At 41.6% G+C, this 27,352-nt stretch overlaps 1 protein-coding gene across 1 annotated transcript in view; it reads left to right on the top strand.

Moving 5' to 3' along the window:
• The window catches only part of SEMA5B (semaphorin 5B), a 303,228-nt gene that overhangs the window by 117,174 nt on the left and 158,702 nt on the right, over window positions 1-27,352 (top strand). The window contains exons 4-5 of the mRNA XM_044438272.1: window positions 12,047-12,146; window positions 24,795-24,840. Of these exons, the coding sequence (XP_044294207.1) occupies window positions 12,047-12,146; window positions 24,795-24,840 (146 nt within the window). The remainder of the gene's footprint in view (window positions 1-12,046; window positions 12,147-24,794; window positions 24,841-27,352) is intronic.

Raw genomic sequence — 27,352 nt, 5'->3', positions numbered from 1 at the left:
ACAATATAAAAACAATGTAATTTGAGTCAACCTGGCCAAGAATAAAATAAATAAATAAATGATATTAACAATTAAAATAACGTTTGAATAAAAAGGTCTTCGCCTGGCACCGAAAAACAAATAACGACAGTGCCAGGTGGACCTCTCTGGGGAGCGCATTCCATAGATTGGGCGCCACCGCAGAGAAAGCCCTCCTCCGAGTACTTACCCTCCTAATATCCTTCACGGAGGGTTCCCGGAGAAGGGCCTCTCCCGCTGATCTCAAGGGGCGGGCGGGCATATATGAAGGTAAGCGCTCCTTCAGGTAACCAGGACCCAAGCCGTTAAGGGCTTTATAGGTCATAACCAACACCTTGAATTGGGCCCGGACTTCAATGGGGAGCCAGTGAAGCTGATGGAGAACTTGAGTCATGTGAACATAACGCCCAGTCCCCGTCAGCAGCCTGGCAGCTCTATTTTGAACCAATTGAAGTATCCGGACCATCTTCAAGGGCAGCCCCATGTAGAGCGTGTTACAGAAGTCAAGTTGGGAAGTCACCAACGCATGTCACTGTTGCCAGGCAGTCGTTCTCCAGGTAGGTACGCAGCTGATGGATCAGCCAAAGCTGAAAGAAAGCGCTCCTTGCCACCGCTGTCACCTGAGCTTCCAGTGAAAGCTCTGGGTCGAGGAACACTCCCAAGCTGCAGACCTTGCCCCTCAGAGGGAGTGCAACCCCATTCAGGACTAAGTTCAGGTCCCTTTCCCTGAAGCCTGATCTGCCAACCAACAGGACCTCCGTCTTGTCTGGATTGAGCTTCAGTTTATTGGCCCTCATCCAGCCCATTACCTTGGCCAGGCACCAGTTCAGTACAGCCATTGCCTCACCTGGATTGGTAGAGAATGAGAGGTAGAGCTGGGTATCATCAGCATACTGATGATTCCTCAGCCCACACCTCCTGATGACCTCCTCCAGTGGTTTCATGTAGATGTTAAATAGCATGGGGTACAAGATGGAACCCTGCAGAACCCCATGGCATAGTTGCCATGGCGCAGAGCCATAGTCCCCCAGCATCACCTTCTGGAATCGGCCATTGAGATAGGAGCGGAACCACTGCAAAGCAGTGCCTCCAACTCCCAATCCTGCTAGCCTATCCAGAAGGATACCATGGTTGATGGTATCGAAAGCTGCTGAGAGGTCCAGGAGAACCAACAGGGACGCACTCCCCCTGTCTTTCTTCCTGCACAGATCATCGTACAGGGTGACCAAGGCAGATTCAGTACTGTACCCGGATCTGAAGCCGGACTGAAATGGGTCCAGAAAATCAGTTTCATCCAAGAGAGCTTGGAGTCGTCCCGCCACCACCCGCTCCAACACCTTGCCCAGAAATGGGATGTTGGCCACTGGTCTATAATTAGTGGTCATCTCTGGATCCAGTGATGCCTTCTTCAGGACCGGTTGGACTACCGCCTCCTTTAAAGGGGCAGGTACCCGGCCCTCCCTCAGAGAGGCGTTAACCACTTTCAAGATCCAGGTCCCTATCCCGTGCTTGGCGTTGTTAATTAGCCAAGATGGGCAAGGGTCCAATAGGCAAGTGGTGGGACGTACTCGTCCAAGCACCTTGTCCACATCATCAGGCCGCAGTAACTGAAATTCATCCATCAATTTTGGACCAGACAGCAACATTGGTATCTCCCCAGAAGCCTCTGAATCACTAGTGGAGTCCAGCTCATGATGAATCTGAGCGATTTTCTCCCTGAAATGCTTGGCAAAATCGTCACAGTGGGCCTTTGAGGGTGGAACCGGATCTTTCTTAGGGCAGGGACGAACCAGCCCTTGTATCACCCGAAAAAGTTTCGCCGGATGGCATTGTGAGGAGGCAATGGAAACAGAGAAGAATTTCTTTTTCGCCGCCCTCACCGCCACAGCCTAGGCCCAATAATGAGCTCTTAAGTGTGTTTGGTCAGATTCATCCCATGAGTTCCTCCACCTATGCTCTAGACGTCTCCCAGCCTGCTTCATCGCCCACAATTCAGGTGTATACCAAGGGGAAGAGTGGGCTCTGCCCGGCGGGAGAGGACACTTAGGAGCGATCGTGTAAATAGCCCTGGTTATTTCCCCATTCCATAGTTTGACCAGAGCCTTGACAGGAGCACCAGTCTTGTCAGCCGGAAACTCCCCCAGGGCCTTCAGGAATCCATCTGGATCCATCTGGCTCCGAGGGTGGACCCACACAATCGGGTCCGCACCCTTACAGAGGGAAAGGCCGCTCTCGAGCACAAACCTCACGAGGAAGTGATCTGACCGTGACAGGGGTGTCAGACACAAATTCCTCACCCTCAGACCACCCTCCTCCTGCCCCGTCGAGAAAACCAGGTCCAGCGTGTGTCCACATTCATGGGTTGGGCCTGTGACATGTTGAGACAGCCCCATGGCTGTCATGGAGGCCATGAAGTCCTGAGCCGCCCCAGTCAGAGCAGTCTCGGCGTGGAGATTGAAGTCCCCCAGGACCATGTTATTGTTGATAGCTTAAATCGGTCCCAGCAAAGGTCATTCCACAGGGCCACCAAGGGGGTTTCTGTGCTAAAACCAGGCCTGAAAAGAGATTGGAATGGGTCTAGGTCAGTGGTAGTGAGCCTATGGCACACGGGCCACAGCAGGCATGATTTTGATGGTTGGAATGTGTTTAGAATGGGCAGGAAGGATGAGCTGTGCAGAAAAGGCTACTCAAGGAAGGCTTTTTCAAAATCGCCCTTTTTTCAATGGAACTTTCACCCTCTATTAGGGTTAGGGATTTGCACCAGGGTAGGGTTAGTGTTAGAAAAACGAGGTGTTCTGGCATGATTTTGATGTTTGGAATGTGTTTAGAATGGGCAGAAATGTTGAGCTGTGCACAAAAAGCTATTCAAGGAAGGATTTTTCAAAATCACCCTATTTTTAATGGAATTTTAGCCCTATATTAGGGTTTGGTGTGTGCACCAGGGTAGGGTTAGGGTTAGAAAAATGAGGGGTCCTGGCATGATTTTGATGCTTGGGATGTGTTCAGAATGGGCAGAAATGTTGAGCTGTGCAGAAAAAGCTACTCAAGGCTTTTTCAAAATCACATTATTTTCAATGGAACTTTAGCCCTATATTTGGGTTAGGGATGTGCACTGAGGTAGGGTTAGAGTTAGAAAAATGAGGTGTGATGGCATGATTTTGATGGTTATAATGTGTTCAGAATGGGCAGAAATGTTGAGCTGTGCAGAAAAAGCTACTCAGGGAAGGCTTTTTCAAAATCACATCATTTTCCGTGGACCTTTAGCCCTCTATTAACGTTAGGGGTGTGCACCCGGGTAGGGTTGGGGTTAGAAAATGAGCTGTCCTGGCATGATTTTGATAGTTGGAATGTGTTTAGAATGTGCAGAAATGATGAGCTGTGCAGAAAGAGCTATGCAAGGAAGGCTTTTTCCAAATCGCTTTTTTCAATTGAACTTTAGCCGTATATTAGGGTTAGGGGAGTGCACCAGGATAGGGTTAGGGCAGTGCTGGTCAACCTATGGCACGTGTGCCACAGCGGCTATGCAGAGCCCTCTCTGTCAGCACCCAAGCCAAGTCACCCCAGCATCGCCCCAGCAGCCAAGCATTGGATAACAGCGCACATAGGGACCATGCGTATGCTCAAGAAAGGCATAGCAGCACCAGGCAATGACGTCACAAGCCACAGCTTACTAGTCGCGACTCATCTGAGCTTTCGCATGGCTAGTCAGTCCACTGTCAAGGGTATATATATATATATTTGCTTGGACTGGCTGTGAGTTGTTTTTCTAAACTAAAACCTCAGTTGTCAGGGTTTATTGTAGTGTTAGTATTTTGCGATAGATAAATGGGTTTTGGGTTGCAGTTTGGGCTCTCTGTCTCTGAAAGGTTCGCCATCACTTGTCTAGGTGGACAGTTTCCTCAAAGTGTGCCTGGAGTTGACCCACCACTACCCTCTTGAGCACCTTGCCCAAAAAAGGGATGTAAGACACTGGTCTATAATTGGTGGCATCCTCTGGGTCCTGGGTCACCTTCTTCAGGAGTGGCCTGATCATCTGCTCCTTCAAAGGAGAGGGAACCAGACCTTCCCTCAGAGAGGTGTTGATGACCTCCTGCATCCTGGGTAGCATAGCTTCCCTGGCCTTAGTGACCAACCAGGAAGGGCAGGGGTTGTGTATACTGGTGGTGGGACAAGACCTGTCCAAACTCTTTGCCCACATCCTCATGCTGCAATAATTGAAACTCATCCAACAGGACTGGATAAAGATGGAACACTAGATACCTCCTGTACAGGACTAACTCTAACTGTGGAGTCCAATCCATGGTGGATCTGAGTGATTCTACCCACAAAGTATTGTGCAGGCTGAGGGTTCCGTAGGGTCCACCCAAGGGCCAGAGTGTAAAAGGCCAGTAACCACCTGAAATAGCTCTGCTGGACAGTTAAAAAAGGATGGAATGATAGTGGAAAGAATCTCTTCTTTGACACCTTCGCCACCACAGTGTATGCTCAATAATGAGCCCTTACTTGTGTTTGGTCAGATTCTGCATGGGTTTTCCTCCACTTGCGCTCTAGCCATCTTCCAGCTTGCTTCATCGCTCTCAGCTCAGGAGTATATCAAGGTGGTTCACAAGCTGTGCAAGCGGGAAGAGGGCATTTAGGTGCGATCAAGTTGATTGCCTAGGTCACTTTCTTATCCCACAGAGTGACCTGGGTTTCAACAGGAACACCAGTCATGTCAACCAGAAATTCTCCAGGAACCTCAGGGATCATCTGACTCCAAGGGCAGACTATTTTAATAGGGTCCCCACCCTTATGGAGGGGGAAAGAAACTGAAATCCTAAAGCTGACAAGGAAGTGATCTGACCTTGACAAAGGGATAGCTGTTAATTTTCTCACTTCCAGAACATCTTCCTGTCCAGTGGGGGGAAAAAAGCAAGTCAATGGTGTGACCTTTTTCATGTGTTGACTCTATCACATGTTCAGATAGCTCCATGGCTGTCATGGCAGCCATGAAGTCCTAAGCTTCCCTGGATAAAGTGGAAATTGAAGCCCTCCCTGAACCAACATCCTGGGGGCACCCAACACCAAGTCTGAGACAACCTCTGTCAGCTCAGGCAGGGAGTCTGTTGGACAGAAGGGTGGACGGTACACCAACAAAATCCCCAGTCTGTCTAGATCACCCATCACTAAGAACAAAAACTCTAGACATGTCTTCAACTTAAATCCATACCCACAGACTAGAAGTAGTATTTGGCTTTGATGTAAAGGTGGCTATTTGGAACATTTGAGAAAGAAAAAATATTTTGACTCTCTGTGAATGGGATCTAGCACAGAATATAGGCACTGTTTACAATGGCTAAAATCTTTCTCTGACACAGACAGACACAGAGGGAGAGGGAGAGAGCGAGCGAGCACACGCGATTATGTGACTCTTAAGATTCCAGTAGTGGCTGGGATATTCACAAGGCAAGAATTTATTTATGCCCACTGGGTCTGGCAGGTACCCAGCAGTATAATATGTTTTGCTTTATTACTGAAGTGTTTATTGTTGAATCAGCTTTATTTTATGACAATGCTCTCTGATATAAATCTCCAGCCTGAAGGCTAATTAAAGGCATTGCTGAAGGTGCTTGTGGTTCTCTGGATTTGTATCCTCAGGGATGCTTTACTTTTGACTGCTTGTAGGTATGTCTTTCAAGGTGTTCTTATTTTCATCAGCCATTCAACACCATGAGGCTCCTGCAGGAGGGATTACAGTATCAATTGGCCATCCATAGATTACATGCTTTCTGTGCTGACACATCCTATGAACACTTACTGAAGGCCAGCTTTGCTTTTACCAAAAAAGCAAGCATTTTAGACTGCAGTCCTAAGCACATTTCTTATATCATAGGTCCTGTTGGATAAATAGCCTGAGCTGATGTAAAGCTGTTCATTGTAGGTTTTAAGAGGGATTTAAAGGAAGAGGGAGCTAGCAGATCCTGTCTATAAACTCATTTACTTGGCCTTGGGGTGCAGTAGTTTCTCTAATTTCATCTTCTCAATACAAAGCCGTACAAGACAGTGGAAAACACACATGAGTGACATGAGTTTATATTTTGATCCTAAGTATCTTTGCATATTATATAGTTAAGCAATACAATTCACTTCTAAGGATGTAGTGGTTGGCCACCCATCTGGATGGCTTTAAAGGAATATTGGACAAATTCATGGAGGATAAGGCTAACAGTGGCTACTATATGCTGCCTCCAATATGAGGGACAGTATGCCTATGTGCACCAGTTGCTGGGGAACATGGGTGCAAGGTGCCATTTTACTCATTATATGTTTGTGGGTATCCTGTGGGCAGCTAGTTGGCTATTGTGTGAACAGATTGCTGGGCAGACTCTTGGCCTGATCCAGTAAGTCTCTTCTTATGTTCTTGTTTACCAAGACCCTGCTAACAGCATTTTGAACTCAGCAAGAAACACAGGATGTGGGTCCATCTGGTTTAGTATTGTCTTCCTTGATTGTCAATGGCTCTCCACGGCCACTAGAAGTCCCTCTCTCAAGTTCCCTCTGTAAGAGATAACCAGGACTCATTGGGTCAAGTCATCCTCACAGCTCTGGCTGTTGGTTGCCAAGCAGTTAGGTATGAGGACAAAGGTGAAATGGAAGGATGCCTGAGAGGTCATCCAGTCAGTGAGGATGGGTTAGCCTTTACCACAGACACGAACTGGCTGGGCCTCAGTGCGGTAGTGAGTCAAAGACTTACAATTAAAGGCTGTTTGAGTTTACCTTAAGAGTCTTGTGCATATGGAAGCTATCAAAGAGGGTGGGTTCCATGTACTCCTCCCTGAGAATGGGTTTACCCCCAACCAAATGCATTTTTTCTACTGTTGGGATGGACAGAAGGTTCTCTTTTATTTGGATTTAACACAAAGCCAACTCTCATTCAGTGTGGAAGTTTTCTGCAAGTTTCTTGATACAGCACTTCTAACAGTCAAACAGCACTTCTAACAGTCAAAATGAAGACACTTACCCTTCAGAACAAAGTATGTTTGGCTGCTAGTAGAAAGCAAAGGCAGGCATTATACAAGGCTTTTGGCTAAAGGATTGACTGACAAAACTGCCTAGAAGACTGACAAGTGTTTATTTCTCACATCTGTATCCTGTCCTTTATCTAATAAATTCACAGCATGATGTACATCATTCTTTCACCTCTTCAGATTATCCTGGCACAAATCTGTGATGAGTTAATGCAAAGAAAAAATGGCTGGCTGACTCGCGGTTGAGTGACGACTTGGACATGGTTTTTCCCAGTTCTAGTCCAGTATGGTTACCCAGCCTGTCCCAGCCTGGTGGCCTCCAGATGAGTTGGACTTGCAATGGCCCTACTAGCTTGAAATAGTGGAAGTTGTAGTCAAACATCTGGAGAGCACCTGGTTGGGGAAGACTGCACTGGCTTAGCCTCACGGAGTTGCCCATGCTACTATCACTATCTTGTTCTCTTCTATAAAAGAAAAGACAGTTCTCTATGAAAGTTGAAAGTATTTGAAAATTAGAGCCTTTTCTATACAGCCTGTCTGACCTATAGAGGGATGTTGTAAACCTGGATCATGGTGCTCGTTTTGTAGTTGTCTGAAACTAATGCATTTTTTTAAAGTTTTTTGAGCAAGGACAGAAAATGTGGTTCTTTCCCCTCTGAAGGGCAAAGTTTGGGGAGTCAAAGCATAAAGGAGGCCTTGATGATTGGTCCTGAATGTGTTCATTTCTAGATTTCCTGCTTTGCTTCCAGTGATGCAGAAGCTGGGGGTCTTTTTCAGTTTAAATTTTTCATGGTGTTTATGTAGAGATACATTTGCAAATGTAAACATGGTCTGGTTTCTGAGGGCTTTTAGCCAAAATTAAAGAGATGGCTCTGAAGCGAAGCACAACAAGGGGAAAAAAGTAAAAGAGAAAAGTCAGCTCTCCAAGAAGAGTCAAATGTAAGCAAACTCCATCTAATGTGGAGCAGGCGTAATAACGTACTTACCTTCATATGTTTCTATGGCACATTCTTTAGGATAAAAGCTGTGTGGTGCCCTTGGGGATGCCTGTGACCTTAACTTGATACAATTTATTATGGTGAATGAAAAGAACCCGAAATACTTTTTCGGTTGCTCTTCCCCCTTGTTATCGCCCTTCCTTTTACAGAAAGGTGCGGGTACAGTAGGGTCAGTAGAAGAGTTCAGCATAATTCTGGTTGAGTGATGGTTAGATCTTAGTGCAGAGGAGCATGCTGTGTTTAATCATTTGCCAACTATGTGGCCTTAAAGGCTTGAATTCTGCTATGAAGATGCATGTCTCCCTGCCTTTAATTTAATAATTGGAAAGGCTTTCTTTATATGTTCTGCCACCTGCAGTCGTAAATAGAAATCAAGACAGTTGCCTGTTATTTCCTGGGCTTGACTGACATTTAAAATGATCATAAGAAGGATAGAGCTATCTGCAGCACATATATTTTTCACCCCACAGTTCTTTACCTGCAATTTTCTCTGTGTTTGTGATTGAAAAAGAGATAACTCTGAAGCAGGGTTTGGAGATGAAGAAGTGGAAAGGAAAAAAGTAAGAAAGAGAAAGGGAGGCAGACACATCTCATATTTTCTGCTACCTCATTGTAATGGGTTAGGCTGGGAAAAACTCAAGTGGGAAGGAAATGACAAGAGAAAATTAGAGCATCAGACCAGCATTCTTAAAAGGGTTCATTGTTGTAAAATGACCCTCCTATCAGAGAACATAACTGCCCAGGCATCTGGGGAGTGCACGCATTATCCAGCTCACCTGCCTGAAGCATACTATTTCCATAGATTTGGTTCAGACAAATTTCATGAAGCCAAAGATCTATGTTAAAGAAGACAGGGGTTCATTAGCGAGGAAAATACTGGAGGTGACATTTTTGCACTTCCTGCAAGTTTTGCACATTACTAACACTTTTGGTGGATTGCTAACCCTCTGCTGCACTAGGAAAAGGATGCTTTCAGATTGCCCTTGCTGAATTATAGTGAGTTTCTTGCTTTGTGCATTAATGGAACCTGAGAAGACAGCAGGATGCCAGTTCTTAAACTGCACACTTTAGCTGCAAGGTGATCCCTGGATTTTGGGGGTCTCTTTTTGAGAGGAACAGGGAGCTCTTGCTGAAGGAAGCTAGACTGGCAGCTGCAAGAGATGGAGTTTTCTCAGTTGTGACACCTCATTTAAGGAGTGAACTCTCAAAAGAGTTCACCTGGTGCCTATGTTGTTATCTTTTTAGCATCAGGAAAAGAACTTTTTTTAATCGCAGGTGTTTTAGAGAATTTCTTCCAGAGTTTTATAGCAGTTTGAACAATTACTGTTTCTTTAGCATTGCACTTTCTAAAATTTTAAATAATTACACTGCTATGCTATATTTTTAATCCTTTCTTTGATACTTTCTTTCATTTTAACTGTTTGCAATTCACCCAAAGAGTATAAGTTTTGGTCATCTTGGAAATACTCTCTCTCCCCCGCTCCCTGACATATATATACACACACATGCACACATACACCCACACACACACTGAATTACTGGAGAAGCTCTGACCTGAGATAAAATAGATGGATGATTCATATTTTCTGATTTCTTATATGATTGATTCATATTTTTATACACTGAGCCACTCAGAGCCCAGATATGGCTATTGTAGCAACATATAAATTCATTAAATAAATAATTAAATATTTATAGGGAACATACAGTTTCGAAGAGTCTTTATTCTAGGGATGAAATGCTATATTAGAAGAAAAAGTATTTTGGATGCCTCTCAGGAATTTTTTGTTCCCAACACCTCTTGAACTGGAATTAGCAATACTTGATTAGTTTGATCATTGCAAATTATGACATAAACTAGACTAATGAGCAGAGGAGAACTTTTGGTATCCATTGGATTTTGCATTTCCTACATAGCTCTCAGCTTGGGGAAAAGCATAGTAAGAAATGCTTGCTTTGAGATAAACATGTTTAAAAATACATATGTAAATACTTATCTACATTTGAATGTTAGTATAGTTTGGACTGATTTTTTTCTTTCAAGGAAGAATACCCATTTAAAACACATGCAGACAGTGAAAACCAAATTCACAGGGATGTAAAATTTGTTTATTTGTTTGCTTGCTTTTTCTTGAAAAATTCACATTTGTTCTGAACTCATTTCCCTTTCCTTTTCCCTTCTCAGATTTATATTTTAATACAAAGAAGTGTAGATGGTTGAACATATAGAATCTGTGGTAACATTTTGATTCTCACCATGGTAGTACGGGGAATTATTTACTACACTTTTATTGGTGTACTGGTGGCTGTCATGTTGTGCTGGTATATTTTGCTATTCTAGTACACTCATTGATCACCTTTTCAAGGATTGGGAAGTTGTGCCACATATAAATTGAAGACTTAAATCTTTCAGTGACTTTGTAGGAAGTTGGTCTTGCATAGTAGCCTTTCCTCTGCTAGAATAATTCAGGGCTAGTTTAGTCTGCTCCCATTAAGTAAGCCTACTCAGGGCTGTCTTTAACTGGAGAATCAGGCAATAGTATAAAAATGTCTATTAATTTTCAAAACGTTTAAGATTTTGAAGCTGTTTTCAATGAAACTTTGCTCAAAAGTGCCATGTAGGGCAGCTACATGTTGCTGAATGTTTAACATCAAAAAGTGGCAATTAGATATTTAGATAAAGATGCTTAATAGTAGCCCTTTAATGGCTCATATGCCCTCCCTCCCCTCCTCCTCCCTCTCCTTCTCTTTATTTTGAGAGGACACTCTCCCACTTTTTATTTGCATGACCAGAAAGCTATATCTACTGAAATCCCATTGTAACAAAAAGGGATTCCCATCCTTCTTCAAATCAGTTGATTAGGTTAGAAAATCGTATGAAAATATATTACTACTTGATCTGTACCCTACTGTCCAAGTTGTGTAGGAGGGGAATTTGTAGGAGAGGACAGAAGGGGGAAGGCCCACCCTACTTACTGTGCGTGCATGTGCTGTCAGATTTCGGGCACGTTCATGGGAGGCTATTCATTTGGGTGGGTCTCACAGCTCAGATTCTGAAGGAGAGATTGTTTTTGAGACAGTTCAAACCCCAGCTGCAGTTCAAGGTCCTGAGACTGCACAGGAGTTAGCTGTGGGGAGATTAGCCTGAGGACAGATGAAGGGACCAATCCATTCAATCATGGAACAGGGAGGCGTTGCAAGCCGAAGGAGGAGGCTTTGAAATGGGTAGTTTTTCTGATGGGGACTCCCGCCTCCTGAAGAGGTAGACCCAGTCACTAGATGTCATCATCAGAGGTCCAGCTGGGGGAACAATGGGAGGAGCAACGGTGTGCCAGCTTTCACAACGCCCATCCCCCAGGCATGAGACATAGAAGGGTTCATAAAGAGAGTTTTGTGTAATGAATGGCAGAAAGGGTTCAGTATGTCACTGTGTATTCTCAGAGACTTGAATGTAATAATAAAAGATTATTAGCAAAAAATTGCTGGTGAGACTGATATTGCTTGGAAGGAGAAGCTTGGCTCACTACATTCATTCCCTCTTCCATTCTGAAAAGGCTCACTAGCAAGTCCTTACCTCACTTCCTTTATTCTGTCCACCTACTTCTCCTGTTCTTTCACCTCTCACAGAATCAGATTTTATGTTTGGGTTTACAGGTTGTTTAGGGTTTTTAATGTGTGTTCTCACATAAGTTTCCTTCAGTGCAATTTGAAAAAGAAAAAAAAAATGTTAAGTTGGGATCACCCCTGAGATGGGCAGGCATAGACCTTGTTAGGCCTGAAGCTACTGCTAATCCTGTTAAAGTTGTTCACCATGTAAAAGACAAAACTAATTTCTGAAGCTACCCCATGCTTATGGTGGTTTGCATATTGGCAAGACCTGAAATAAATCAAAAGGTCCTTTAACAGAATATTAAATATACTTTGGACAGTTACTTAGCAGAAAAATCTATTAGCTGAATATCCTGGATAAATTCTTGCTTATCATACAGTGTTATTATTTCTCGTTTTTAATTTTCTTCATAGATCTGAAGCCCTGGGTCTCAAATTTCACGTATACAGGTGTACGGGATTTCTCTCAGCTTGCTCTGGATGCCAATAGGAATCAACTCATTGTTGGAGCCAGGTAAATTAGAATCTTCTAATTGGAGCAAGATTGTTTCTCCAGCTCATTCTCTGAATGCTACCTGTAAAAGAGATTGCTTTTTCAGCTTGCACGCATCCTCAAAGGTTGATCTTAAAGCAAAGGTATAATTTACATAGAGGGATTTTAGAAACATAGTAATAATGCTAAAGAGAAGAAAATTGCCATGCATTCTAGGGAAAAATGTGATAAAAATGAGTAGTTAATGAAGCAGAAAGCTGTCATCACCCAAGGATTACAGAAGCAGTAAAATCTTTTTTCAGTTAAGGATTGTCCACATGTGCAAAACCAGGACTCCATGTACTGATGGTGAATATGTCCTAACGGTCAGGATAATGCATCCTTTACATGCCAATCAGCCTCCTGCAGACTAGATTGAATGGAACTGACAACCTTTGCACTTTTTAGGATACTTGGCAAGTTGAGTTGATCCACTGCAACTTTTCATGTTGTGAGATTTAAAATTAAATTGAAGTAAGTTGTCATAAAGGGAACAGTTCTGAGCAGTTCTTTCAGCTAAGTAAATATCTAATAGCTAGATATTTATCTTTAAAAAAGATAAAATGAAAACAATACCACCATAAAGAAGTGCTTATTTATAAATAAGCATTTAAGCTATGGCAATACAAGTATTTATGTAATGTTTTCTCTCCCTTGTGTCTGATAGTCAACCTCGTAAAAACTGTGTGATGTAGTGCTGAGATTGCATGGGTTGCTTGAGACTGCACACTGGGTTCAGAGTTGAAGTGAGAGTTGAACAGGGTACTTTGTGGTTTATACATCACTTTCTTACCCATTATATTATGCCAGCCTATTACTACAAAAATGACCAAAAGTACTAACAAATATCTTCTCTCAAATACTTCTTTTGGCCAAATATTTCTATATTTGCTTACCAAATTTGAATTGTGAATTTGGGAGGCTGTGGGTCGCTATTCTTCCAACAGGAGGGCTCAAGATACTTCCTAGTTGTCTTCTTCTATGTAGACCAAATTGATCCTTGAGACTGTCCGAGGAGGTTTTACTGGTCATCCCATGACCAACAGTATGTCATCAAGTAACAGCACATAAATTGGCCTTTTTGGTAGTAGCACCCCATCTCTGAAATGCTTTCTGACAGTGTGGTCCAGGCAAGCTGTTGACATCTCTTAAAGATAAGTTTGTTTGCTTAGTCTTTTCCTGACTAGTAGTCACCTTTTTCTGTTTTGTTGGTTTGTAACCTATTTTTGTTTTTATAGTTTATGTATTTGTATCTAAACAATGTAAAGAGTTTATGCTACCAAGCATTATGTAAGTTTTGTGTCTAAATATAGAAATATATATAAGTAGTTGAGGTTATCGTTAAATATTCCATTCCTGAATCTGCATTGGTGGAATACATTTCTGTCCCCATCTGAATATATTTAGGTATGCCTCATCCTTTTTGGGATTCTTCCAGGCCAATGAAGTGAGCAAATCAACTTTTGTAACAACTTTGGGAGCATAGGAAAAAATGTTTAACTTACATTTGTATGTAAGGACAAAATAGCTAGTACATGCCAGCTAAAGGACAATTCTAGTATTTTCATATTATATTTAACCACATAAAGCGATGCAGGATGCACTTAGTACAGTTTAGAAATAAAGATATAAAACATGGGTGCCTTGCCACAAAAATATTTAATAGAATATAACAAAGCATGACTTACGGTTTGCCTGCTTTCCCTTTTACTTCTGATGCTTATGAAACATGTGCTAGACTGTCCTAGCTTTTCTCCAGATGAGGATATCCCAAGAAAAATGCCTTAAGAAATTTATGGCTGCCATATACAGCCAGTTTCCTTCTGACCTATTCAAGATGCTAGTAATTCATTGGAGCATCTTCTGTGCCAGGAACCAGATAAAGAGACAGTGGCTTCACCGAACTGTCCAGAATGGATGTGGGACAGGGACTGCAAATGCTGAATAAGAGGGACAACTGCAAAACACAGCATGGGTGTGCAGGCATATCTACACACCTAGATAGCATAGTATGGGACAGTGACAAGTGGCTGGAAAAAAGTGGCTTGAAGACCTCAGGAAGAAGCATTTATCACCTCCTTAGAAAAAGCAGCAGGCGGTATGGGCTGTGGTGCCAGAGGTTGCTGGAAGGATGGGTACGAGAGAAGCATTTTAAAGACAATCTTCCTTTCACAGCAGTAGCAAGAGCAGCCAGGATATATCACAGCAAAAATTCAGCTCCATCTGCCAAGATCATTGACAGCTTTCAAAGGAGCTATAAAACATTTTCTCCATGATGCATTTTGGTGAGTTGTAATAAATGAAAGCTGCTTTGGAGAACTCTTGTGGTAGGGAGGATAGATACAAATCCCACTAGGCCTTTTGTGAGATAAAAGAATCATCCAAGGTGTGGGACGTCAGCATGTTTGTGATGCCAGGTATGTCTTAAGATTCTCTTTGTGTATGTTTCATCTTTGAAATGAAGGTTGCAAACATAAACACAAAGGATTCAGGCAATGATTTTGGAGGACCAGACACTGCATTATTGTTCAATGTATGTGAATGTGAACTTCATCAGTGCTTGGATGGGTGATTATTAGGACCTTTTTGCAGAGCATTTTGGGATTTCCAAGACAGGCTAAAATACAAATATATAGAAGAAATTGCTGCTGGCTAGGTACAGTATGAAAGACTGGATTTCTAATGGACCCTTGACTCATCATCTTTTTGTTAGAAAAAGTATGAGGAGTGGCAATCTTAGCTTGGAAATATAAGTCATCTAAATCTTCAGTCATGAAATTACTCTGATATGAATTGGGATTAAGTAGAAGATCCTATAGTTTTAAGTATTAGAAATCACTATAAAAATACCATAACATATGGCTTAAACACTTGGTCTGTGAAGCTAGTGCAGCAACAGTAATAGCTAATTTATTTTGTAAATGTCTTTTGTATATTATATTTCATGAAGGCTGACATGTTCTTGAGTTATTTTTTCAATCATTTGTGAATCTAATTATAATCCCGCTTTGCATGCTTTCTTGGCTGTGCTGTTCCCTTAAGTGTAGAGTGACATGCCCTTCGGTCAATGTTTCTAGATACCTGACAGTTCCCTGTAATATAACAAAAGCTCATGATTTGGCCATGGTTGAGAATGGAATTTGAACCCTGGTCACCTTTTTTTCAAAATTAGCACCATCTTTTTGGAAGCAAACACTGCACGCGCACACACGCACATACACACGAATGATGTGAAATTAGAATGTTTTGTCACAAGCAGAGCTTCACGGCCTACAAATTTCATGTCCTGGCATTAATTTTATAGAGTTGCACATAGTACTGTATAGTGTTTACAGTGATAGAAGAGAGACCTAAGTTTAAAGTCCCACACAGTTATGAAGTCACTGCATAATCTTGTGCCAATTATTGCCACTAAACCCAATGTACCTTGCAGACTTGTTGTGAAGATAAAGGGGATGATAAAAGAATCATGTACCATTCCAGTTTGCTTGAGATAGCAGGATAGAGATGTGCCACTATCACCACCACCAAGTATAGTAGCATTTGTTACTGGTAGGAAAAAAGTGGCTTTGGGAGACCAAGTTAAAAATCAAATATGAATGCATAGTTATTGCTGCAAGCATTCAAGCATGTATACACTAATATTTTAAAGATTTTTATATACGATTCACACGTCACATGTTGTATTTTGGAAACACACGTGTAAAGCTGCTCAGGAGAGGCTGAATGGTAATTGTTACTTGATTCTGTAGTCAAACCTCTTGGCATCTCATAAGGCTTCTGCTTAGAATTGGAACTCGGGCAATTTGACAGAACAAACCTAATCACCCTATCCCTCATGATTGCATAGGAAAATATGGCAGTTCCATGCTTGTCCCATCCTTGTAGGCTCAAGCCCTTGATATTCTCTCTCTCTCTGCGTATAGTGTAGGACCTAAGATTCTTCAGTGCAGAATGTGGCACTAGTTTGGCTTATGTGTCCTAGTTCTTCATAGTGTGCCTCAATGTGTAGCCGAATTTGACCTGATAACTTCTCAGGGCAGAAAAGCAAAGTGGATCTACTGGTGTTAAAATGGGCTGCATTTGTACTATTTGATAATCACTGGTCTAAACTCCCAACCGTGGCATGCTTCTTTGTATTAATAGGGAAGTTGAGGATGTTTAGGTTGTGTCTACATTATCTGGGGAGAGGCCTCTGAAGTCTTGCAAAACAGTCTGTTCTTTTCTACCAAAATGGCTGCTCTGTGTTTCCTGAGAGACAAAAGAAATACTTTGATATAATAGTCACATCATGCGGTTACTCATGTAATATGACCTTGTGGGAAAGAAAGACCCTTCTTTTGAAATCTGTAAATAAATTCAAAAGGACTTTGGAATTGGTCAAAAGGCTGCTTGGAAAATGAACAGGTGCAGGTAAATTATATGGTTATATATTACAGCTATTTAAATTCTTAAAAGGTCTTGGGTTTTTTTTAGGGGGGCAGGTGATTTCAGTTCAGGTGTGGGGATTTTTTAAATTGCAAGAAAGATAATCTTTCTCAGAGGTTCTAGACATTTCAAACCCAATTTGATCTGAAGGAAATCTGCCATATTGACTAGGAGACTGCAGCTGCTAAGGTTTGAATAACTCTGTGATAAGTGACTGTGTTGTCCCAAGTGACCATTGTTTCAAACATACCAAAATTATGACTATAAAATAAATTAAGGATGGAGAAAATTCTAGTTTACCAACCCTTAAAGGTAGAAATGAACTCTATGTGTAGTCCCAAGATTCTGTGTTGGTTTTCCAGCCAAATTTGTCCTTTTTAAAGGGTCGATAGTGGTTTGCTACCACATTATGTTGACAGAGCACTTATTTTGGAGCGTGTTGCTACTGTTCACAGGATTTTGCTGTGTGGCCTACCAGGGGTAGCCAGGACTGACCCTGGGATCCCATGAATTTCACTACCCCTGTTTTAGGCAAGATTGTAGGTTTTCAGGTTGTAAATCAAGAGTTATTAATGCTGGTTGATAGAATTAAGATGATCTGTCATTCAGCACTACTTCCTTTAGAACTTTGTTAACAAATTTAGATCTCACACATTTACTACAAAAGAATTGCAAGGCTGGCTGACAAAGCAGTGAAAAACAATACTGTCAATCAGTTAAAATCAATAAGATTTTATAACAGCAGCAAATAAGAAGAAATAGCTAAAATTTTCACAGGGGCTTAAATATAGTCCCAGGACTTTTTAGTTTCTTATGACAGACAGAGAGAGAAAAACAGAGGCACTGAGAATACTGAGCAGGTGCTGCTTGGAATTTTCATAGAGGTTGTGCACTCCTTTTTTTTTCACTGCTGGGAACTAGGTTTCACCCTTCTTTCTTTCAAACAATAGATAGTTCTTTGGCCAAAGCTCTTTATTTCCAATGTATACCCAGCATGCTATAGTTGGCAGTCTCTGTGCATAGATAGATCAGTTTGCTGAATCTAAACTAAAAGCTATTTCAGAGAACCCTCCTTTTGAGTAATCTTCAACCCTACCCCTCTGGGAGCACCCCTCTGGAAACAGGCAAGTCCCCTGGCTGCACGCAGGCCCTCTTGTTGGCTAGCCCTTCTCTCGCAGTGCTGCGTCATGGGGTCAAGGATCAGACCAGGTTTCACTGGGGCTTCTCCCCTGTCCCCTCTCAGCACTTCCAGACCCTGTCAGTTCTTAGAGTTCTCTACATCTGCAGACCTCTCTTCCCAGGCATCACCATCCTTATCTGAAGAATAAGTTTCACTCTGGCCCTGAAATGCACACCAGCAACAGCCCTTTCATTCCCAGCATTCGCAATCATGGTGAAATGATGATGGCTCGATACTGTGTGCAGTGTGAATGTGTATTTAAGCATCCAGAGAAAGGTAAAACACACATGGCCTGCAGGAAAGTATTGAAGGTGAATTACAGCCCCTCTCAAAGATCAATTTAGAGAATAACTCCTGGTTCAAGTGCTGCACTGTGACTTGGGTTTAGATATTTCCCTTGCAGAGCAGTGGGATGGCGAAGCTCATAATTCCTTCTTAATTAGAAGAGAGATATGTTAAGAAACTTCCCTGTTGCTGATGGGCATAGTGCCTTTAGAGTTGGAGATATGCAGAAAGGACAATATGCACATTGGCTTTGAATGCACTCTGAAATATTTATAAACTTCTGTAAGTAGTTCTAAGCTTTCACTATAAACCACAATAGCTTGGGGCTTTTAGATAGCTTCAGATAGATTTTCAACCTTTTTTTCAGAAGACTTTCTTCTCCCTCTCCCTTTTTCGTTTTCCCATAAAAGCAGCCAGGTGTGCGTGCGGTTTGTAGTAAGTTCAGCCAAGTTGTGCTTGTTGCGGCAGGATAGTAATTTCAGAATCAGCTTTTACATGATGTGGAGAAACGCTTGGTCCACCACCACATTTTATGCTGTCCCAGTTGAAGCAGGGGCCGGCCTCAGCAGCCCAGGACAGCACTAAGAATTTGTGTCACTGCTGTGGACCAACTGGAGCAGGCTGTTTAAATGGCCTCAGAATTGTGGAAGCAGCAGAGAGGAGGAGCAAAGGAAGCAAAGCAGAGGAGGTTAGAATAGGAATATGAATGGTTAAAGCAAAGGGAAGACAGGTGAAGGATGAACTAGAGAGGATGAAGGAGATGAGGGTCAGTGGACAGAAATGCTGGAAGAGGTGAGGAGTGACCTGAGGGAGGAGAAAGACAAGTAAAAGAAAGGAAGGACAAGAGGAAAGAGCCAGAGCTGGTGAAGAGGAAATAAGGACAGGGATGGCAGGGATCTGTCTCTTGTTCCCCATCATCAAGAAATAGGCACAGGGGGCAACAGAATAGAACTCCATCATAGAAAAGGATGTTCCCAGATACTCAAGCTAGGGAGGAAGCCTGCCTTCTCCATTTGGTGCAACATCATAGTAGCAGTAAATTTAATACTTACTGTAGTCTGGGGCTCCCACATGAGCATATAGTGGGAAAGCTTGATTTTAACCTTTGGGTCTGCTGCCCTCCAAAGAGGCTTTTCTGTGATGGCCACCATATTGAATATTCCAGTCTTCCACCAACTTACCTTTTCCCAGCTTTGAGGTTTTGAACCATTGGATTTAAAGCTTTTCTTAAGGGCATCTTGCTGTGATGCAGATCAATAAAGAGTTCTTCTCAAAATGCATCCAATTTCTTTAATCTGATGGAACAAGGGGGAGGGGTTTGACGCACCTCCTGATGAAGTGGGCATCACTGCCTACACTGGGACTCACACTTAACAGGCATACTTAAGCGGGTAAGTTCTTTGCTGTTCCTTCTAACTGCAAACCCAGCCTTGTTCTCTTGCTGTCCGAGGTCAGCTTTCTTATGCTGTAGGCACAGCAAGTAACTAGCCTTCTACAAGCCAAAGCCAAATTAAAAAGAAATTATAAATGCATTTGTCTGAGAGATTTGTACTGCTGTTTAACTCTAAGGAGCTTCAAAATAAATTAGGCTGTTAGAGAGATGGCTGATCATCTTCTTAAAGCATTAGCACAAATTTGTTTCATGACTTCAAATTTAAACATTGTTCAATTATTCACCTATAAATCACACCTGTCTCAATGGAGCATGAGCCAAGTGAACTTTTTATCTTTTTTCTTGTTTCCATTGGCTTTTTTCAGGCACAGAAATATTACACATGAATATTTGCTTAAAGTTGTTCAGCAGAATGGAATTTGTAACTATCAAGTTGTATTAGTATAGAAGCACATATAGAATAAATGGCAAGGATCAAATTAGGTTTGTTAAACTAGTTATTGGCAAAAAAGTGGTTCTTGTGAGGTAAACAGGTAGATTTGGTGCAGTTAGATGTGATAGCTTGGCAGAACAAGATTTTGAATACATTACCATGAAAATACAGAATTAATGTTTGTTGTTAGTCGCAAAGTCGTGTCCGACCCATCACGACCCCATGGGCAACATTCCTCCAGGCCTTCCTGTCCTCCACCATCCCCCAGAATCCACTTAAGCTCATTCCAACTGATTCAGTGGCTCCATCTAGCCACCTCATTCTTTGACGTCCCCTTCTTTTGCCATCTATTATTCCCACCATTAGACTCTTCTCCAGGGAGTCCTTCCTTCTCATTAGGTGGCCAAAGTATTTGAGTTTCATCTTCAGTATCTGGCCTTCTAAAGAGCAGTCAGGGTTGATCTCCTCTAGGACTGACCAGTTTGATCGCCTTGCAGTCCAAGGGACTTGCAGGAGTCTCCTCCAGCACCACAATTCAAAGGCCTCAATTCTTCGGTGCTCAGCCTTCCTTATGGTCCAGCTTTCACAACCGAATATTGCAACTGGGAAAACCATAGCCTTGACTATATGCACTTTTGTTGGCAGGGTGATGTCTCTTCTTTTTAGTATGCTGTCTAGATTTCCTCCCAAGGAGCAAGTATCTTTTAATGTCTTGACTGCAGTCCCCGTCTGCAGTGATCTTGGAGCCCAGGAAAATAAAATCTGTCACTACCTCCATTTCCCCCCCCCCCCCTCTATTTGCCAGGAAGTGAGAGGACCGGATGCCATGATCTTAGTTTTCTTAATGTTGAGTTTCAAGCCAACTTTTGCACTCTCCTCCTTCACCCACATCAAGAGGCTCTTTAGTTCCTCTTCACTTTCTGCCATGAGAGTGGTATCATCTGCATATCTGAGGTTGTTGATATTTCTCCCAGCAATGTTAATTCCAACAGGTGATTCATCTAGCCCCGCCTTTCTTATGATGTGCTCTGCATATAAGTTAAATACAGCCTTTCCGAACTCCTTTCTCAATTTTGAACCAATCAGTGGTTCCTTGTCCAGTTCTCACTGTTGCTTCTTGACCCACATATAGGTTTCTCAAGAGACAAATAGGATGGTCTGGTACCCCCATCTCTTTAAGAACTTGCCACAATTTGTTGTGATCCACAGAATCAAAGGCTTTAGCATAGTCAATGAAGCAGAAGTAGATGTTTTTCTGGATTTACTGTTACACTTTCATAAAAAGGAGCATGAAACTGAGACCTGTGGACAAGGGATAGGTGGAACAACCTGAGTTTCAGAAAAGGTTTTGTGGACCTGTTTTTTTAAAATTTGGATGTCCATCATTTTCACTTCCCAGAAGTCACTGGTAGAGGCTTTTGCAGTGCAAAATCACAGGTTTGCTACAGATAAAATTCAGTAACATCTCAACTAAGGATTTACCCTATTATTTTGACACAAATGTGGATTCTGATAAGGATGCTGATGCATTCCAGATAAAAGTTTCACCAGATGTGTAATTATGTATATCTACCTGAGGTTTTGAATCAGTATTGTGGATTCCAGTGTGACTGGCAGTCCACATTGAATCACAGGTTTTCTACAGGTGAAATTTGGTTGATGTTTATTATGAAAACACTTGATGTGCATTCTAGAGGGGGTGTCAGTATACTCAGACTGATATATCAGGTGGTTAGAACATCTGTGCTCAGTCCAAAACTTGAAATATCAGAATTATAGCAGCAGCCCCAAACATAAAAATCCTTTCTATAAGTTATTCAAATTATGTCCTATATCCTGGACCTGAAATTTGAGTAAGTTGTGCTTAGTATGACATTTTTGACCTATTAAATGTACAGCTCTGTTTCAACAGAGTGTGTTACCATTTGCCTCACATTAGTAACCGAAACACATTTTACTACAAATGAATTGAGGGATACATACTACTTTGCGATATAATGGAATAAGCTGCATTGATGTCAGCAGGCTTTCAGTTTGTCCTGGGAATGTTGACTGTACCTATTCCCCGTTGTTATCACGCTACTCCTTATTGACAGTTTTAGATTAGATCTGCTGCTCATTCCTGTTCAAAGCTACAGAAGAAATATCTTTGATATTAAAGCTGTTTATTCAGTAAAAATATGCAATGTTTCTAGAAGGCTGGAAGAAGCCCACAATCCTCCTTATGAGCTATCCAGAACCAATGCATTTAAATAGCATTCTTAACAACAGCATAGTAATATAGAGCCACTAAATCTCAGGTTGCCCTCCTCAGAGAGAACTGGGACCCCAGGTTTATGAATGGTCAGATTCCCTGTGGAGAACACATGCATGGGATATATTAATTTTGCAATTACAAAATGTTGCAAGAAGCTAGAAGTTGCAAGAAAAATGCGTAGTTGCACTGGAGTAACAACTTGAAGACAAAGAAGATGAAACTACATCTGACTTTTTTATTTCACAAAAAAAGAGAGAAAATAGACCAAATTATCATGAAAGTATTAAATGTATTACTACAGCATGGCAATAAACATGCCATACATGTTTAACACAGTACCTTGGAGATGTTGAAAGGATACAGATAATCAGATGTTTGGGTAAATGGAAGTTCTGTTTATACACATTTATATCCTTGTGTGACTTGGAGCCTTGGCTACCTTCAAGTAGTGAGGCCCTGGAGATTCTGTTATAATTACCAAAACATGTAAAATGTATTTTTAAAGCAGCTAAAAGCAGCCAGCTGCTCACTGTCTTCTCACTCATGTTGGCTGAAGGAAGTCGGTTATTACGGGTTACCCTTAGTTTACAATTCTTGCCTGTTTCTAGAATGTGGAGTAACTTGGGCTAACACTGGTATGCAGGAGCCTCAGTACGGACTTTTCCTATAAGGTCTGAGGCTTCTTAAGTGCAATTACTGCTGCTTGATTGTTTAAAGCCCTAGGGCACCACAATAGATACAAACAAACAAACACCCTTCCCCACAGGATGGCATAGATAGCCATCTGATGTATAAATGCATAGGCTGTCTACAATATAGTATAGATGTTAATGCAATAAAAAGAACTCCAAGTTTTTGAAGACAAGCCTTGTATTTTCTTAGCTGCCAAAGTAAATGTTGCTACGTGGTAAATGCTTCTTTGCCTAAAAGTCATGTACATATCTGGTCTACTGGGGTCTATTTGACAAGGATTGAATAAACTTTTGCCTAGGATGTTCATATAAGGGCTGACTTAATGAGAAACATCTTCAGATTATCCAAATTCATAAATATATAGTCTTTGGTGGGAGATTTCTTAAGGTGTATGAAAGAACCTCAGTACAGCACCAAGTAGAAGGCCAAACTATGGTGCATCTGTGGCTGTGGGGGAGGGCAGGTCACAGAAATTTTTGGGTCTTTAATATGTCAGGAATTGGCAAAGGTGGAGATTAATCTTTGAGTTGTACACCATGAAAAACAGGTGTGCTGCCTGTGTAATGCTGCAGTTGTACGTAGGCTTTGCATGAGAATTTGACAGTGTGTCCTGATAAGACTTAAATGCAGGTGATGTGTTCAGAACTTGAAATCCAAGGGGGGAAATTGGATTCATAAATCAAAGCCAGGATGCCTTGTAAAACAATACCAAGTACTTGCTTGAGTAAACAATTTTCTTGGCTCACAGAAGACAAAGGGAGGGAGAGGAGGCTGAGAAGATTCTGTGTTGGAGATATCAGGGGTAGGCAATATTTGACACACAGGTACTCCACGTTTAGATTTGTGCCATCTTTTCTTTGGCATAACAATGACAACAGGGACAATTTGGGTCAGGGCTGTGGTGCTGAGGGTGGAGAAGTTCTTAATCTGTGTCCTCATGCTTCCACAATGCTGCTAACAACTGCTAAGTGGCAGAGGGGAGGAAGGGTTATAAGTATCGATCGTGCTATGGCTACCAGCAGCTTTGGTGTCTGGAGATTTACATTGAAGAAGAGTCTGATCTATCCCCCAAAACTCCAAATGGTCCCCCCCTTTTTTTCAGTCAGAAAGAAAAAATGTTCAGAGATTTGATCATGCATCCACTGTGCCACATGTAATTTCCTCCTGATGCCAGAGCAGACTGTGTACAGATAAGCAGACTGTGGGAGACTATTTTAAATGGTGTCTAATGGCAGCTGTCTTCTCATGAAGACACATTGTTAGTGCGGTATATGGGCACAATTACCAGAAAGTGATTGGATTTCTATTTTACTTATTTATTTATTTCATTTTTATACTGCCCAATAGCCAAGGGCTCTCTGCATGGTTAACAAATGCCATATGGCTATTTGTGTCCGGTTGTCCCAAACAACATAGTGTGCCTTCTATTTTTCCTATCCTTTTTTGTGTTCTGTCATGAAGATGTGGTATAAAGAAGGCAGGTGGTGGGGATGCATCACCTTAGGATTTCTTTCTTTTGTTTCAATTCTAGCCATGATGACCTCGGTAAGTAGCTTGATCTCCATGTTTCTTGGTTTTCAATCTCTCCCTTTAGTAGATAAAGTTACACCATTGGGCTTATTTTGAAGTTAAGAACTTCTGATTTTACTCTGTGTGAAGCCAAAGCTGGATTCAATATTTATGACAGGGAATGGCAAGCTTTACATTTGGCTAGGAATTAAATTTTCTTTGTATGAATATTGCAAGGGCTTGGACAGCCCTGTTGTCATTACAGAGTTCATTAAAAGATCAGCAAACAAGTAAATTCCTTAATAATTTGGTCTCCCAGAATTAATTTAGTGCCTACAGAGATGCAAAGTGCTGTTCCTACACTTCAGTTGTGTAGCAATCATATTTGTTTATTCATCTTAAAAATTTATGTAACCTAATACTATTTTAATTTGCTTTTCTTGCTCACGCAGGAACTACCTCTTCAGACTTAGCCTACACAACATTTCTCTTATTCAGGTATGTTCACACTTTCCATCTAGTACTAACTGATTGCATAATTAACAGGTTACATGAATACTCATTTATCAAAGAACAACCAATGTGTACTAGTATAGTCTGTTGGTAACAGAGGATGTGAACTGATTGGGAGTAGGGATGTTTGGCTACTGTAAAATTCATTCCCGCTATGTTTCATGGATTGTCAGACACTTTTCACCTTGTCATCTGCTTATTGACAGAATCAGATTTCGTGAAAAAGCATTTGTATGCATTCCTTCATATTTGGAGTTGCACAAACCCCTATGTGTAAATCTCTAAAAAAAAAAAAAAATGCAAATGCCTGGAAAAAGGGATTTCCAGACTTTAACTGCTGGGGAAATGTACATTTTGGCCTCTTTTATGTATTTTTCTGTGACTATGTTTGTGTGAAATTACATTTAAACATGCATGTATATAAAGGTCTGCAAGTCTAAAGCATCTACACAACTCAGGAAAAACAGGCCCACTAAAGAATCCATTAGTTGGATTCTTAGACATTTGAGTCCACTAACTCAGTGAGCCTATCACATGGGTCCATTGTGGATTTTTGCAACTTCTCTAGCTGTGAGGCACAGACACCAAATATTACTTTAAAACCCACAAGCAGTATCCAGTTTGTTGTGAGTGCTAATGCAAATTACGTTGCACTAACATAAGGGGCCTCTAGTGCAGTGCCAATTACATTAGCAAAGACATTGGGATTCCCTCTGTGCCAACTAATGCCATGGCGTTGCACTAGAGGTCCCCAGGGCTAGCATTACATAACTTACAGTAGGCTTGCATTTATTTGATCCTGTCCCTTATGGTCCCCATACTCTTCTGGAAATATTAACCATTTTGCGTTTTTAACGTTACTACATTACTGTGAACCCCTGCGTTAGACCCTCTGTAGTTTTAGCCATGTGCATTCTTCTGCTTGAGAGGATAAAGCTAAGAGATGGAGAGTGCTCCTGAACTTTCCTAGTTTGGCTTTTTATCCCAGTGTCTTCTATGAAGACAGAATGGGCAGGTGTCAGGAAAAGGCATCATCTTAGAAGCGAAGTTGGCCTTTGACAGACAGCTAGTGCAAGCTTAACTAAAACAATGCAAGGAAATCCTTAGCTTTCTTTAATGCAGAGGTCAGCAGCTTTCAGATAAGCCTTTTACTATTCACGTCCATCACTCTTCCTGAACTTTTGTTGGCCTTGTATGAGCACAAGATGCTGAGGAGCTGAATTTTGCTTTCCTACTAACAACTTATAAGATGAAAATGTTTCAGAATGTTTGCAAATGTGCATCATTTTTGTACTGCTTGTAGGTATAGCACTGAATCAGTTAAGTTACAGTGATATGAGATATTAACACTGAAGACAAGTAAGTGCAACAGTTGATCAGCATACTGGAAAGTTCTTGCTTCCTAAAGCAATTAGAAACTAGTAAAAATGCTCAGTTCCAGAATAGGTCTGGTTCTACAAATGCTTAAATTTGGGCTGCTACTTTGTGCTTTGCCTTGCTGTGGAGTGGTCAGAGCTTCAGGTCTGTTAGCTGGGCGTTCCAGAATAATAGATTATTAAGTCTTGGGCATAATGAAATTTAATCCTTGCTACCTTGTATTCCTGGTAGAAGTTAGAAATTGAGATTCCTTTCCTTGCTTCCTGCTTGTTTCTTTTTAGATATGTGACTCTCTAGAAGGAAACACACTAGATCTAGTATTGCCATTTAGTAGCTTCCTGCTGCATGGCAGGAATTTGTTGGAACAGGTGATGGTATGGTGCATGGTAAGTGTGGCAGAGTCTGTCATGAAAGTGGCAATGCTCATCTGGTGGAAAAAAAATGCTGCCCAGAAGGCAGCTTCTTTTGAATGAATTTAGGACCACCACCAATATTAAATTTTTAGCTCCGGTAAAGGCCTTCGTCAAGTCATTCAGGTATGAAAATTTGTATTAAAAGTAAGAATGTAAGCCCATTTTTATTCCGAATGACACAGTAGTGACATCTCTGTAAATTGCAGCCCCAGAGTGACTATGCTCCCATGAAAGCTTGATGTTATAGCACAGGCATGTCTTCCTCACTGTTCAGCCAAAGGAAATAATTGAGTGATTACCTCTCTGCCTGCTTTCTAGAGATTTAGGGAACAAAGGGCAGTATGCAATGTTAGCAGTCATCCAGAAATTAACACTAGTGCAACAGGAAGTTAGTACTGGTTAGTGCAGCCTTGAAAGTTAACCCCAAATAGTTCTTCTGGAACAGAACAAGCCAGTGGAGTAACCTTCTGTGATCTCTACTGACTTTTTGCATTCCGGGAACACTAATTGGAGCTAGCTTCTATTTGTGCTAGCTAATGTTAGCTTCCCACTGTTTCTGCTGGCCGCATTGCTTTGTTAGATACTGCCCAGCACTACAAGAGCCATTTTTATATGAAGGATTTCTGGACTCTAAGTTCAGCATTCCTTGACAATAATGATTCAGTATCCATCCATGATAAAGTATCTGTTTTGCATTTCGGTTGTAC

This window comes from Varanus komodoensis, unplaced genomic scaffold (assembly GCF_004798865.1).
Source record: "Varanus komodoensis strain SLA01 unplaced genomic scaffold, ASM479886v1 scaffold32, whole genome shotgun sequence".
Lineage (NCBI taxonomy): Eukaryota > Metazoa > Chordata > Lepidosauria > Squamata > Varanidae > Varanus > Varanus komodoensis.
This window is presented reverse-complemented; position numbering and strand designations above follow the sequence as displayed.